General features: G+C 35.0%; 2 protein-coding genes across 3 annotated transcripts in view; one reads left to right on the plus strand and one right to left on the minus strand.

Moving 5' to 3' along the window:
• Window positions 1-17,141, minus strand: part of LOC127868416 (putative proline-rich protein 21) — a 408,141-nt gene that overhangs the window by 192,740 nt on the left and 198,260 nt on the right. The window lies entirely within an intron of this gene.
• Window positions 1-17,141, plus strand: part of LOC127868397 (integrator complex subunit 1-like) — a 200,146-nt gene that overhangs the window by 61,829 nt on the left and 121,176 nt on the right. The window contains exons 18-19 of the mRNA XM_052410148.1: window positions 1,217-1,341; window positions 10,763-10,892. Of these exons, the coding sequence (XP_052266108.1) occupies window positions 1,217-1,341; window positions 10,763-10,892 (255 nt within the window). The remainder of the gene's footprint in view (window positions 1-1,216; window positions 1,342-10,762; window positions 10,893-17,141) is intronic.

The following is a 17,141-nucleotide window of genomic DNA, read 5'->3' on the forward strand; positions in this document are numbered from 1 at the left end:
CTCCCTTTAATTACGCCATATAAGGTCCTCATACATGGGAGACGGAAAACTACAGTGGGCGAGGCATGGTCAGGGGTGATAACCCCAAAAAAGGGTTAGGGTAAGGGTTAGGGGTCGGGTTAGGGTTAGGGTTGGGTTTAGGCTTACCCAAACCCTAACCGGACCCCTAACACTAACCCAAACCCTAACCCTAACCCTCTAACCCCCCCTCGCGCAATACCATACCATGCCTCGCCCGTTGTAGTTTTCCGTCTCCCCCTCATACATACGTGTCAGCACATTAAAAATGTATTGTTTACATTCGCTTGTAGATGATGAACACAGGATGTATCAGTACATTTTGCATAAAATATTAAGTATTATTAAGAAAGTTATTTAAAAAAAGACTAAAACTCATGTGAGATGTACTCACTAACCGGTATATCTTGAACAAGTTTTGACCTTTGATCATGCAGTTGGTGTGATGGTAACTTTGGATGAAAGGGAGATGCCTAGAGATTTTCACATCCACTGGTCAAAGTTTTAGATCACAGGGGCATGTAACATAAAATTTAATACATAATTAGTACCATAAAACCCAAACACACATCCCTTTGATGGGGTTTATGCATTCAGGCATGTAATGCTCTTATGGTGTTTGCATAAAAAACAGTACCAGTCAGATTCATTGCCATAAAATTGTATATCTTGCTGATGTCTAATCGGAGAGATTTAAACCATTAACAAAAGTTTGCGGAGGGGCAGGGAGGTCTTTACATGTTAAATGAACAGTTCTTGATGTTATTTAGATATGCCTAGTCAGATGTCACCTCCATTTGCAGTGTTTTTTGCCTATTGGATATGATATTTTAATAGTGTTGACAACAGACCCTTCTTCTGTGTCCAGATAAGTGTCATATTGGCATCATAGTCGGTTGCTGATCTGTTTAGTATTGAAGTAAGCTAAACTTAGTTATGTAATGTTTTGAAGATATTGACATTGAATATTATGATATGATCATGCACTGACACAATTGACATTTGTTCTATATCATTAAAAATGAGTGTGCCAAGTAAAACTGACTGTTGTTGAATGGCACCTCTCCCTTGATGATAGGTATTGTGTCCTCCCACCTGCTCTTCTCCTGTCAATGTCATGTACTTGTCCCCTACTTGTCTGCCCAATGTTGCCGGTGTGACTGTCTGGTGTGACTGGCTGGCTGTGTTGTTTGTGCAGGTGAGCCAGCGTGAGAAGCAGCAGATCCTGGAGTTTGAGGGCCACCTTGCAGCCTCCACCACCAAAGTGACCATCATCGAGGGCAACAGCCTCCTCATTGCACAGCTCACCGCCATGGACCCCAAGTGAGACACGCACACTGCATCACTGCAACACTAGCGCACTGCAAGCTTTTATTACAGGCTTTAAGTTTTATTAATTTATTGGGGAATAAACATTTGGTTTTAGTGATATAATAAAATTGTTATAATTTACTTAAAATATAAAAACAAACACAATATGTGTTCATCAACAATATTAAGATACTCATATGTCTCATACTTCCCTTCATAATGTTAATATTTGTAGAATATTGGTAGACATGTGTTAACCAACTAATCAATGACAATTATAGACGAATTATAATTAAAATACAACAGACCAACAAAAATGACACTTTTTATCTCCATACTTATTACAAACAATGTTTGAATCATTTGTATTATCATTTTTATGACATCAGAAGACATGAACATGTGACGTTTGAGCTTCTCTTGTAGAATTTATTTATTTATTGCACTAAAGCACAAAAGAAAAAAATGAAAGCAAGACTGTTAAACTTTTTGTCCAATAAATAATTTATTTACACTGGTGGCTACTCCTGATTTGTATTTGAATCTCTGCTCCAAAAATATGATCAACAAGACTATTGCCAAGCAATAAAAGTCCCCTACCGGCTCCACCATTGTCAGAAATTTCACCATTTTCAGATTTTTGTTTTTGTTTGTTTCCATAGCAACCACAATTTTTGACATAGGAACAAAATGAAATGACGTGCATAATGTCCATATTGCCATCTATCCATGTTCCAAGTGTCATGAAAAAATATTAGGAACTTTTAAAGTTATCGCAGGATCCAGAAAACCACCATTTTCAGCAGTATTTCTAGTCTATTTGTTGCCATAGCAACCACAATTTTTGACGTAGGAACAAAAAGAAATGACGTGCATAATGTCCATATTGCCATCTATCCATGTTGCAAGTTTCTTGAAAAAATATAAGAACTTTTAAAGTTATTGCAGGATCCAGCAAAAAAACACCATTTTCAGCACTATTTCTAGTCTATTTGTTGCCATAGCAACCACAATTTTTGACGTAGGATCAAAATGAAATAACATACATAATGACCATATTGCCGTCTATCCATGTCGCAAGTTTCATGAAAAAATATTAAGAACTTTTAAAGTTATCGCAGGATCAAGAAAAAACACCATTATCAGCACTCTTTCTAGTCTATTTGTTGCCATAGCAACCACAATTTTTGACGTATGAACAAAATAAAAATGACGTGCATAATGTCCACATTGCCATCTATCCATGTTCCAAGTTTCATGAAAAAATATTAAAAAGTTAAAAAGTTATCGCAGGATCCAGAAAAAAACACCATTTACAGCACTATTTCTAGTCTATTTGTTGCCATAGCAACCACAATTTTTGACGTAGGAACAAAATGAAATGACGTGCATAATTTCCGTATTGCCATCTATCCATGTTCCAAGTTTCATGAAAAAATATTCAGAACTTTTAAAGTTATCGCAGAATCCAGAAAAGTGTGACGGACGGAGACAAAACCATAAGTCCGCTCCGGTGAAACCGGTAGGGGACTAATTACCAACAGCATCATGTGCATTCTTCATATAGTTTTAAGATCAAGGACTTAAACTCAACATGTAGGTTAGACAGTATGCATATTTATTGAATGACTATCTCTTAATGATTCAATGATATAAATTTGTTATGTAATAAATTAAACAACAAGACATTTTTAAACAAAACTAAACAGTTATTTAATTTGAATGCATTTGTTTTAATCATAAAAGAGGAGAGGAATAACAAATAATTGTAACCTAGCTGTTGGGGTGTATAGGAGTCACTCTGTGAGTAGGTTATTGTCCCCTACCGGTTTCACCGGAGGGGACTTATGGTTTGCGCTCTGTCTGTCGTCAGTCCGTCACACTCTGGATCAGCAGACGATTTATTTCATAAATCAATCTCTGGGTTAATGGTCGCCATCTTTCGAACTACTTTCAAAAGAACAACAACAACAATAACAGTAGAAGACAAGTTTAATTGCGAAACGTTGAAAAATTTAGTACATGTGTCACGGTTGTTGAGTGAAATAGTGTTATTTTCAACTGTGTATGAAGCATGTGAACTGGTAGTGAAATAACCGAATTGTTGGTGGAAATGGAATTTAGAAATATATCTAATAATTCATCATCGTGTAGAATTATCATCAGCATCATTTCTGTGGAACATTGCACTATTCAAAATACAAGTGTTTCATAGATATGGTGCTTTTGACATAGTTCACTAACCATCAAGACTGAAATGATTCATGCACACAGGTAAAGTAAATAATTGAATTTGTGCAGAATGTTTATTTTTTACAAATTATTATTTAATTTGACCAATTTATTTAAGATTGAGTGCACTGAAACTCAAAGTCTAAAGCTTAGTAAGACACTTAAGCCAGTTTTCTGAGAAGAAACAATACTTGTTCAGAGTATAGCAGGCTCATGCGGCCTCTGGTTTATTTATTTTGCCTCGGCCTTTCACCTGGGTCGCTTTGATTTCAGGTGTTTAGCCCCCATATCAACAAGGCTCTTGACCCTATATGTAGTTATTCATATTGTTTAAAGATTTTGAGAACCCTCACTCGGTGCCAGTGGGGATAAAACAGGGACCTTCTTATAGCTAGATGAATGCATCAAATATGCCAGCAACACTTTATAATCAATAACTTTATAATTGATGATTCTGCTCATTTAACTACATTACTAATTTACCAAAACAATGTGAAACACATTTTTATGCCCCCAAAGGAGGGCATATAGTGATCGCACTGTCCGTCTGTCTATCCGTCACACTTTGCATTTAGGTTTCGAAAAAATGCTCATAACTTCTATGTCGCTTCAGATGTAACATTCATATTTGGTATGCATGTGTATATGGACAAGGCCTTCCCATACACACACAAATTTTGACCCCTTTGACCTTGAACTTAGGGTCGGCGATTAGGTTTAGAAAAATGCTCATAACTTCTATTAAAGCGTTTATCGGGGGCGTATGTCATCCTACGGAGACAGCACTTGTTTTTGCTACTGTCCTCTGCACAAACCATGATATAACTGCATATATGCATCCAACCAAATCAGTAAAACTATTTGTCACTTAATTACAGTAAACTTATTGCATGTTAACTTTTCAACAATATATATATACATGTATATATAATTACAGATCTTGAAAAAAACACACATCAAACTTCAAATTGTTTTAGTAAATTATAGGCTTTACTTGGTATTGTGACATTGACACCACTCATGCATGTGACTATACAATTATACAACTATGGAACACATTATTTATGAGAAATTCCAATACATCAACACATCGTCTCAGATTTAAGGCAGATAATCTAGTGCTTTTTTGCTGCCATTTTTACTATTACACATATTTTCATTTTATGTTATGATGCATTGATCTTGTTTCTAAATTAACCAAGCAATTTTGAAGAAAGATGTTGTCTGATAAATATAGAAAATATAATCACTACAAAGTGAACAAAATTCAGTTGACTACTGTGACCAACAAAGATTTGCCAAAGAGCAATTCAGATCATGATTTAAATTAAATACAAGTAATATGAAAGTCTGCCTATTGGATCCCAGTTAAGACTTATTTGTCAAATCTGCACATTAATTTTCCCTTAGCCATGTAGAATTGGGGACTAAATACCATCAAGTCATGTAAAAAGGAGCAGGGTATAGCACGCTGCTATTGATCTCTTGAGCTTTCACATGAATTTTACGGGCAATTTTCATACAACAAATGATATTATATAGTGTAATGATAAAGCATTATGAGCACAAATTATATCTCTTACTAGTGGTGCAAAAATCTATTAAGTGTCACATTTCAAAAGAAAATTTATATAAAAAGGTATTATTAATTGTTAAAACGTTATAAAAGGTTATTTCAATTCACTAAAGCATTTAATTACAAGAACAAGTGCATTTTATGTCCATTACAATACATGTAACAGTATTGGCATTGTATTTATCTGCATTTGATGTATTTAATACACTTAAAAATGCAGACAAGACACACTTCTAACAGAAACAAATGTATTTTTTTCTGCATTTTTCCAGCATTAATACTCTTCAAGTGTATTTTTTATCATCCCAAATACACTTTACCAGGAAAAAGGTATGTTAAAATGCATTTTTAGTTTGTTTTAAGTATATTTTCAAATGCATTAAGACACTCTTTTCTTTTGCAAAAAATGTTGAACAAAAACTTGAAAATATTTAATATACTAAAGTGTTGTAATAATTAAAGTTTTGTATGAGCATCAAAAACAGTGTCAATTCATACCAGTGCCTATTTAGTAGCAGTAGGCCTTATATGGTCTACTTGTGGTAGAAATAATGCATTTTGTATAATACAACATACATAAATTAAAAAATATAGCTGCCCATACAGTTCAATACAATGTTCAATTAACTACACTATGCAAAGTTGAAATATGACATCAAGCTTGGAATAATCTTTTCAATAATGAATAATATGCTGTTTTAATTTATAAGTGAAATAGACACTTGCATATAAAAACTGATTTTACATCAAAACTAAATGTTTAATTTGATTTTTAGCTCCACTGGCCAAAGGTCATGTGTCCATCGTGCATCCATGCATAAACTTTTCCTTTAAACATCTTCTCCTAAACTACTGTTCCAATTTCTTAGGAATGTTCCTGGGGTGAACCTCTTTCAAATTTGTTCAAATTATGCCCCTGGGGTCAAATTTGACTCTGCCCTGGGGGTCACAAAATTGAAAATTTGCTTAAATAAGGCCTATTTTGTGAAAACTTTCAAAATCTCCCATCCATAACCATTGGGCCTAGGGCTATCAAATTTAGTATGTAGAGACATCTAATAGTCCTCTACCAAATTTGTTCAAATTATACCCCTGGGGTCAAATTTGACCCTGCCCCGGGGGTCACAAAATTGAACATATGCTTATATAGGGTATATTTTGTGAAAACTTTACAAATCTTCTCGTCCATAACCATTGGGCCTAGGGCTACCAAATTTGGTATGTAGTGGCATCTTATAATCCTCTACCAAGTTTGTTCAAATTATGCCCCTGGGGTCAAGTTTGACCCTGCCCAGAGGGTCACAAAATTGATTTATGCTTATATAAGGCCTATTTTGTGAAAACTTCAAAAAAATTCTTGTCCATAACAATCCGGCCTAGGGCTATCAAATTTGGTATATAGTGACATCTAATAGTCCTCTACCAAATTTGTTCAAAATTAATCCCTAGGGTCAAATTTTACCCTGCCCCGGGGGTCACAAAATTGAACATATGCTTATATAATGCCTATTTTGTGATAACTTTAAAAAAATCTTGTCCATAACCATAAGGCCTAGGGCTACACAATTTGGTATGTAGAGACATTGTATAGTCCTCTACTTAGTTTGTTCAAATTATGCCCCAGGGGTCAAATTTGACCCTGCCCCGGGGGCCACAAAATCAATTATATGCTTATATAGTGCCTATTTTGTGAAAATTTTAAAACTCTTCTTGTCCTTAACCATAAGGCATAGGGCTACCAAATTTGGTATGTAGTGACATGTTATAGTTCTCTACCAAGTTTGTTCAAATTATGCCCCTTGGGTCAAATTTGACCCTGCCCGGGGTCACAAAACTGAACATACACTTATATGGGGCCTATTTTGTGAAAACTTTAAAAATCTTGTTGTCCATAACCATTGGGCCTAAGGCTACCAAATTTGGTATGTAGTGACATCTAATAAACCTCTACCAAATTTGTTCAAATAATGCCTCTGGGGTCAACTTTGACCCTGCCCCGGGGGGGGTCACAAAATTGAATAAACGCTTTTAAAGTGCCTATTTTGTGAAATCTTTAAAAATCTTCTTGTCGAAAACCATTTGGACTATGGCTACCGAAATTTGGTATGCAGTAACATCTTATAGTCCTCTACCAAGTTTGTTCAAATTATGCCTTTTGGGTCAAATTTGATCCTGAACCGCATGTCACAAAATTGAACATTATATACGCTTATATCTTGCTTATTTTGTGAAAACTTAAAAAATATTCTTGTCCTTAACTCTAGGACCTAGGGCTACCACATTTTGTATGTAGTGAGATATAGTAGTCCTCTACAAAGTTTTCTCAAATTATGCCCCTGGGGTTAAATTTGACCCAGCCCAGAAGGTCACAAAAGTGTACATGTGCTTAAATAGGGCCTATATTTAAGTATTTGCACATGCAGAGAAATTTGTTTCAGCCTTTTTTCAGCAGTGGAGCGATACAGGGCCATCATGGCCCTCTTGTTTAAATACTCAAAAAATGAAACCGGTTTCATGCTTGCATGAACACAGTTTATAAATGCTGTCAGAATTATAAAATATGTAAGTACTATAAATACAAATGCCAGGGAAAAGTGCTTTTTGTACTAAAAAATTTGAATGAATATTACAATAATACATTCTGAATACTTTAGTATGTAATAAACAGTTTTGTCTGAGAAAATCACTAAATTTTATATATTTATTCAAATTCACATAAATCATATTTCAAAAACACATAATTACTTCAAATCCTTTCACACAATACTGAAAAAAATGCACAGTTTCTGATTGTTATTGATTCTTTATTAATTTATACATGTACCATTTTTTAATCTTGATGCATCCTCAATTGTATAATGCTCTGGAGGTCACTGGTGTGATCCCCAGTGTGGGAGCATTCTTAAGAAATCTCCAAGAGACACCCAAGTACTGGTTCTAGGCCCAGGAAACGAACTCAAGAGCATTTCACATACATGTACGTAGTTAGTACTTTAAATTTAATCGAACTAAAAATGGGTTAAAACTAACAACTGAAACCCTTATTAATACATTTTATTTTGAATCAAGCAAATGTGCAAATTCATTAAAAATAATGAGTAAAATTTAAAAATTCTACTTTAAAGTAATCATGATAATTTAGATCTTCAGAATATTTAATGATGATAATGATACAATTATATATTCCCTAAATGATAAAAATAAAACATGTAATGTTAATTTATGAAAAAAAAAACGTTTTAATTTTATCAATATCATGGTAATTACAACTAGATACAGGCAATTAGATCAGAAACGTGCATTAATTATATTAATGAACAACCCAGACATTTGTAGTGATTTATGGTCACTATTTGATTAACGTTCTATACATGACCTGTCATAAAAGGTATTTTTTAGCCAGTATTACAATCGGCAATGATAGTCTGTATTGCATACATATTCCAACGTCTATTATCGATTCGCTTCCTCAAACTGAACAAATATTTAATGTTTACATCGCGAAACGTAATGCATCCAGTTTCACTTTCGGTTTGGTTGGTTTTGTAAACACCGTAATTTCATCTTAAAAATTGGATGATAGGTTGATTAAATAATAATGGAAAAGTAAATCACTTGGATAATAGGTCAAAATGCAACACAAATGAACGTTAATAGTGCTATTAATATCAAAGTTTCGGTAAAAAGTTTGGCGCTAGTTCAACGCGCATCGTATACAGCCTCATAACAATAGACTGACAACCTTTTGGGTAGTAAAGTAGTAATACAAGGCAATATGGCGACCGTTAGCCACGAGGCCTATCTTACGGAGGAATCCGAGATAGCCGATGTATCACGATTGAGTCCGTCAGTCAGTCACACTTTTCTCGATCCTGAGATAACTTTAAAAGTTCTTAATATTTTTTCATGAAACTTGAAACATGGATAGATGGCAATATGGACATTATGCACGTCATTTCATTTTGTTCCTACGTCAACAATTCTGGTTGCTATGGCAACAAATAGACTAGAAATACTGCTGAAAATGGTGGTTTTCTGGATCCTGCGATAACATTTAAAGTTCTTAGTATTTTTTCAAGAAACTTGACTGAAACATGGATAGATGGCAATATGGACATTATGCATGTCATTTCATTTTGTTCCTATGTCAAAAATTCTGGTTGCTATGGCAACAAATAAAAAAAGAAAATTCAATGGTGGAATTTCTGACAATGGTGGAGCCGGTAGGGGACATATATTGCTTGGCAATAGTCTTGTTTCATTTGTTAATAAAAAAAGGTACCACTCAATATTTTGAGAATTACTCATTTGAGAGCATTGGTATTTAATATGGTAACTGATCTTTATGACGACAGTACAATAATTGTTATAACCTATGGGCGTATTAATTGGGTAAAAATTATAACATGAAACAAAAACAAAAACAATTTTTAACTTAAAGTAAATAAATGCTGTCACCAATTGATTGCTGAGGGTTGTCGAAAAAGTAGAAGGTTGGTAACATTTTCCAAGCTTTTCAGAATTTTGTCAGTAGTTTCTACATGTTATATAGCCTTGTGACAAATACAATAGAGTATTATCCGGATGGACACGGTTCCATCCCTAGGGGATGAAGACTTTACTCAATTTTTATGTCCCCCACCACTAAAGTGGGGGACATATTGTTTTTGCCCTGTCTGTTGGTCTGTCTGTCTGTTTGCGCCAACTTTAACATTTTGCAATAACTTTTGCTATATTGAAGATAGCAACTTGATATTTGGCATGCATGTGCATCTCATGGAGCTGCACATTTTAGTGGTAAAAGGTCAAGGTCATCCTTCTAGTTAAAAAACAACTAAATCAAAGCGGCGCAGAAGGGGACATAGTGTTTCTGACAAACACATTTCTTATCATCAACTTTCAAAACTGCTACTGCCATGCTGCTGTAAATAATAAGAACTTAAGCTAGGCTAATTAAACTTATGCATATTCTGTTTTAGCCCAAAAGGAACCTGGTAGGGAACAGCTGTTTTGTTTGTGACAAAGCTCTTGTATTTAAATTCTCTGTCCCTATTTTTAAAGTAACACTCAACTATTGTTTCAGTGAACAAAACGCAATGTCAGCTACATGAATATTGTGTTTGTGATGTCAGATTGACTGATTGAAATCAATAACAAATTTTATGGCATTTAAATTTTTCAAACAAATGTGATTGTTATTAAATATTTTGTAAATACTTTAACACACTAGTCACCAAAGGTAAGTTTTTGTTATTGTTGGGTAACTACAATTTCTTTAATTTTCACGTCAAAACTGAATTTTGATTGGATAAAACGCCCACTTGACCTGTTTTCAGTTGAACCCACATGTTAACCTATGTGGATTTAACTGTCATATTTCTACAAATTCTTCGAACAATTTTCTGAATTTGCTCTGACTAGAATTATTAGAGAATAACTAATTCATGGTTTCTTTCTTTAATTGTCGATAAAAAACACGGTGATTTTTTGGTAAAAATTCTTTTTAACATGCCTACTAATGTAAGCCCCTCACAATATGTAATGTCCTCTGTTTCTGTTTTTGATATGTATGCCAAAACAAAAATTGTACGCAAAAATCTCATTCAGCTAAGAATGTTTGTGTAGTGGTCCTGCAAGGAAGCCACCCCAGCAGGTGCTGGACCAGCTTAGAGTCCTCAACGAGTCCCTCAAGATCGGCCAGATGCTCTGCAGAAGCCGCAACCCTGACTTTCTGCTTGATATCATTCAGAGACAGGTATAGCAAAACTATTGTGTTGCAATATGCCTTAAAAAAAATAGGACACATGTATGACCCTGCAAAATGTATTTTTTGTAATACATGTATAAGCATTCAAACCATGCAAACAAACTTAAACAAGCAACATGACTTATAGGAATGATCTAGTATTTGTTTATATGTATCAAACCATATTTTTTCCTTGAAATAATTCTAATATAAATTTAGACTATCTTTACAAACATTGAGGCATGTCCTGAAAACACTAATGGAAGTGTTTTCACTTCCATTCACCCTGGCGGGAGGGTGTAACCAGGAGAACAATGTCTGTTCAATAACTCAAACAGTTTAAATTGGATCTTAATAATACTGGGTTATAATGTTTATGGGTATTATATCTATGTCAAGGTAGATAACCAACCAGTTCTCATTCTGAATTATGGCTCTTAAATGATATGAAAAAGCTATAATTTACCTTGTCCTCTCTAACTTCAGTAGTTTACATATGAGCACTTTTTTTCTGTCCTCATATTGTTACTTCCCCAATAATTATTTGATTATTAAAATATCTTTCCTATTGTGAGCTATGTAATACAAAATATGTTTGGCAAAGAAAGAATATTTCATCCCTAATTTTAAAACAACAAAATTTGTATTTATTGCATATCTAAAGTAAAAAACAAAAACAGATTGAAGTTGAGATTTCGGACAATTTGACTTTTGATGAAGAGGGTTTAAATTCATGTTCATTAAAATTAAATTTGAAACCTTAAAAATGCATCAATCTTAAAGCGTTTTTTTCGATGGCTAGCTCTTTTCAACTGAGACTTCAAATTTGTCAATTTTTACATATTTATTCAAATAAAATCACATTTAAAACTTTATTGTTGATGTAACTTTTCTAGTTTATCCATGTTACGTTGTGATTGAATGAAACACCTTAAAAGTTTGGTCTCCCACTGTGTTACGTTGCAAAATTTATGGAAAATTGAGCATTTTATCTTAAACAAACTGGCGCTTATTTGTCATTTTGATGTAAGCAGCCAAAATATATTTTCTGGGGGAACAGCTGTCATTTTTGTAGACGTTGGCAGAGGGATGGAACGAGCCTGGGTAAGTGTAATTAAAAGTCAAAGTAAACAACCCTGTTTTCAGTGTGTCTCCTAGTGTTTTTATATACCTTATTTATGAGAATATAAAATCACATATTTTTCAAAACTTCTGCAAAGTTTTTCTTCTTCTTTCTGAAAATGTTAGTAATTGACATGAGCATGGCACTGCAGTAGACATTTGTCAAATCAATGCATGTTTATTTTTCAACAAAAGCTGGAAGCCTAGAGATTAAAGATGTAACAAAAAGTGGCTGGACAGAAAAAACTTGCTCATATACATATTGCTCCATAATACTGTAAACGTATAGAAATTCGTCGGTATGAAATTTCGTGGTTTAATAAAAAACAACTTATTCGTTGACACGTAATTTCGTGGATTGCAAATAAAAAAAAACTACTAATTCGTTTATACGTAATTTAGTAGATTTCAAATGTTCGGGGAAGACTGACCGTCATAATAATTAAACTTTTACTAAAATTACCAGAGTAATAACGAAGCATAATCAGCTAATCTGTGTTGACAGCAAGACTTGAGGTTAATGTGCACTGAAGCATGAAAGTGTAGCTGATAATTGCCGAAAAGAGCGATAAAGTGGCGCACTTGTGTCCCCGCTCGCTAATTGTCATCAATGTTGTTTAAACAATATTTGCACTTTTTTAGCGCAGTTGGTCCCATTGGAGTAACAATTGAGTAATAAGGTCCTCAAAATACACGTGTGTAAACCGTTATGTGTTTTATAACTTTAATTGGCACTAATTCATATGTGATAAATCTGCAAACTGTTAATTTGACGACGTCACGTAAAAGAGAACAATAGTTAATGTACAGTTTAAATACCGTGCTTGATTTAAAAAGTATTATTACCCAAACACTTATCAAGAAAACAACATATTGTATTAACTAGCATATCTCAATCAATAATGTCTCTTTCAAAATGTTTTCGGATTAAAAATGTATAAATAATCGTTGGTACTTGAATTCGTGGTTCAGCGGAGCAACGAAATACACGAAAATTCGTACCACACGAAATTTAATGGTTTTACAGTAGGATGTTTTTGGTCAATAACTTGAATCTGCATCAATTATTTTAATGACACTTTGGATAGAGGAAGCTTGAATGGAACCTAGCTTGAGAATTTATTTGAGATAAGTAGGTTCAAGCTCACTGTAACTAAACTAAACAAATACATAGTTGCTCATTTAAAAAAGTTAGTATAGAGGTATTGCATTTAATTGTGTGTCAATGTACCTTAAATTTAGACTTTGTTTGAGATTGCATATGGGGGAGGTGAAGTTTCTGATGAATATCTTTAGTTTTGAAATTTGTGTTCAATGGAAATAGTGTGTGAAGGTAGCTTGCTTGCAGACATAGTTTGATATTGCATTTGGGACCAGTCAGGTAAAAGTCAAGTTCACTGTTACCGGGTACTAAAAATAAAAAAACACTCCGCTGAATTCTTTTAAGTGTTGATAGAGGTAGTGCACTGAAATTTAGTGTATAGGTTACTGTTATGTAGACTAAGCTTGGGTTTTTGTTGTTTCCATTATTTCTGTGCCATCATTTGTTTAATAAATAAATACATGCTTCAAAACAATATACATCTCGGTACAGCCAACGGGTGCCAGTATTTCAGATATCACATTAGCCCAGATTCAAATTTGAGTTATCTATTTGAGCAGGCAAGTGAAATTTTACATAATTGTTTAAAATGATGTTTTTCTGCTAAATCTCTTATGATAGTTGCCTGCAGATATTCTAACATAATATCAAGCAATTGCAATATAATGGTGTTTGAACTAAACTGGACACAAATAAACAAATACAATGAGTAATTTAATGAAAAACCAGCATTGCACGCAACAGTTTAGACATGTTTTTGAGAACTTGTCAACAAGTGGCAAGGCTGAAAAAACAATTTAATTGGTATAGAAAAGGATAAACCTTGTTTGGGAAGACCGGTATCTATCAATAAAGTTTCACTAGAGATTACTTGGGGGCTGGTAGTCCGTCCTCCAGATGGTTTCCGGATGATAACTCAAGAACGCTTAGGCCTAGGATCATGAAACTTCATAGGTACATTGATCATGACTGGCAGATGACCCCTATTGATTTTCAGGTTACTAGGTCAAAGGTCAAGGTCACAGTGACTGAAAATAGTAAAATGGTTTCCGGATGATAACTGAAGAATGCTTTGGCCTAGGATCATGAAACTTCATAGGTACATTGATCATGACTGGCAAATGACCCCTATTGATTTTCAGGTCACTAGGTCAAAGGTCAAGGTCACAGTGACTTGAAACAGTAAAATGGTTTCCGGATGATTACTCAAGAATGCTTACGCCTAGGATCATGAAACTTCATAGGTACATTGATCATGACTGGCAGATGACCCCTATTAATTTTCAGGTCACTAGGTCAAAGGTCAAGGTCACAGTGATTCATTAATTGCGTTTGTCCAAATCTTTAACCTTGGTTAAAGTTTTGCAATATCCTGATGATAACTCAAGAATAATAAGGCCTAGGATCCTGAAACTTCATAGGTACATTGATCATGACTGGCAGATGACCCCTATTGATTAGGTCAAAGGTCAAGGTCACAGTGACAAAAAACGTATTCACACAATGGCTGCCACTACAACTGACAGCACATATGGGGGGCATGCATGTTTTACAAACAGCACTTGTTGTTAATGCGGAAGTGGTAGTTTCAGAGATGTATATTTGTGTTAATATGGAAGTTGTAGTTTCAGAGATGTGTATTTTTGTTAATATGGAAGTTGTAGTTTCAGAGATGTGTATTTTTGTTAATATGGAAGTTGTAGTTTCAGAGATGTATATTTTTGTTAATATGGAAGTTGTTGTTTTAGTTATGCATTTTTTTTAAATATGGAAGTTGTAGATTCAGAGATGTATATTTTTGTTTATATGGAATTTGTAGTTTCAGAGATGTATACTTTTAGTCCTTCAGCCAAGTACCCAAAATTGAGGTGGGGTGCACCAGTAAGGGGGGCAAAACTACACCTATATATCTTGGAAGATGCATGCCAGTAGCATATGAAAATGGTTGATAACAGTCTGGTACTGGCAGCTTTTGGTATTTTTGTCTCCTTTGAAGATGGGGCCTCAATCAGCTTAATTTTCATATATTGTCTGGGAGGGTCAATATTCACTCACAAAATTGCTACAAAACGTATTTTAACTGATCCTGGTAGGGAAGAAGGTCCTTAAAAACATATTAAAAGTTTACCACAATCGAACCTACGGAAAGTTGTTTTTTCAAGATGGCTGCCAAGATGGCCGCCAAGACCTATTAATGATCATAACTATGTAACTACAGAGGCGTATTTAGGTGGGGGGCTAGGGGGCTAAAGCCCCCCCAGCTGGCTGGCTAGACACGATTTTTAATAAAAATGAGCTCCTTACAGTTTCAGTCCACTTGTGTATTTCCTGTCATATGCCCCTAATTAAGCCATAAACAGCTGTCGATTTGTGTGATTAGCCCCCAGGCATGTGTACAGACGATCTAAGCTTAGAAACACTTTATTCGAATTGAGGTTATCACTAAGGAGTTGAATAATCATAAAATCCAATTGACAACATTTGGAAGAGAGAATGAACGAGCACATGACTTCATGATAGGATCAGGTTTTACTAACTTCTGTAGACTTGATTTTTTACTGTTGCTGAAAATCATTGAAGATTAATTACAGCCCGAATAAGCATGAGTTCTTTCAAAAGGTTAATATTGTACACTTTGCTTTTCCTTTGACTATTTATTTACATAAATGCAGAAGTAGATGGTGTTATTGTTCCTTTCGAAATAATGCAGGATCAAGATGAGCAAATATGTATCCTCGCCCACCAACGTTGTGGTGCTACGACAGGATTGTTATACTGTATTAAACAATTTGAACGTCTGCATCCCCTGAAGACAGAACAACAAAGCATCCCATTTTAGTCAGAGTTGTGCTGATCAGAGCAACAAGCCGGCCTTGTTTCTGTCACGAGACAAAAAGTCTTCCTTTTTTACATGAGCATTCTGTTTCTTTGCTGAAACACACAATATGATTCCCGTTTCCGGTGCGTTTTGTCTTTGATATAATCACCGTCTTCGTAGCCATCGAACCCCACTGTCGCTTGTCCGTAATACCTTTCACTGAATCTACATAAGACTCAGCTATTGCGTTATATGAGTCGCCCTTCTCCATGGTTAACGATGCAACAAAGTGCCTCCATCATGCATCTGTTTCATCAGTTCATCACAGCCTCACATGATGTGTCTACAGCATACTCTCAAATTGCCTGAGCGATCTGAGGCTTATCTGCTGTACACAGTATGTTCTTGGTTTCAAAGAAGACAGCAGGATGGGAGCTCAGTTCAAAAGACAATACGACTGCAAGGGAAGGATCTCCATGTTTTGACACCACCAGAAAACGCTGGAACAGAAGAGCAAGATCAAAAGCACTGTCAGAAGCGATCTTAACAGCCAAGCTATTCCAAAGAGATTTGGCTCTGTATTTTCTCGTGAATTTATAAGCAAAGACCGACTTTTTTATGATATCTCTTATGATCGTTTTCCCAACCGCCTCAATTGCATGAACATTCACATGTTACCCAGCCACTATCCCATTGACCATATGTTTCTGAGTCAGCTGTGTATGGTGATCAGGTTGTAATCTGTGTCTGCATTTTCTCTAGATCAGAAGCATCCCCTTTGATGCACGCTTCAGTTGAATCTTTGTGTTGTGGACTTGTAGTATAGGTCAGGTCTGTGAAATCCTGCATCGCAATGTTGTGCTCGGATGTTGCAGATAGGGTCCAAGGGGTTTGCATTTCCCCAGTCATTCCACTGCCGCGAGTTAGACCACATGTGCTCTATAAAAACATCATCAATGTTTGCTCAATATCAAGATCAAGTCCTAGCCCAGTTCAGCACTGATGGCTCCTACAAACAACGTGAAAACCAATACCGAACTTTTGATAAACGTCCGGGTGCGTTTCCTCTAGGTTGCTTATTTGCTGCAGATATATGTAGTAATACGCAGATTGCAGGTAATGTATCAAGCAGCAGCAAAGATGGATAGCAAATTGGGCACTACCTAATGCATCAACCATCACCCAGTACGATATGCTTTAATCAACACCCTTGAAT

The sequence above is a fragment of the Dreissena polymorpha genome, chromosome 2 (genome assembly GCF_020536995.1).
Source record: "Dreissena polymorpha isolate Duluth1 chromosome 2, UMN_Dpol_1.0, whole genome shotgun sequence".
Taxonomy (NCBI): domain Eukaryota; kingdom Metazoa; phylum Mollusca; class Bivalvia; order Myida; family Dreissenidae; genus Dreissena; species Dreissena polymorpha.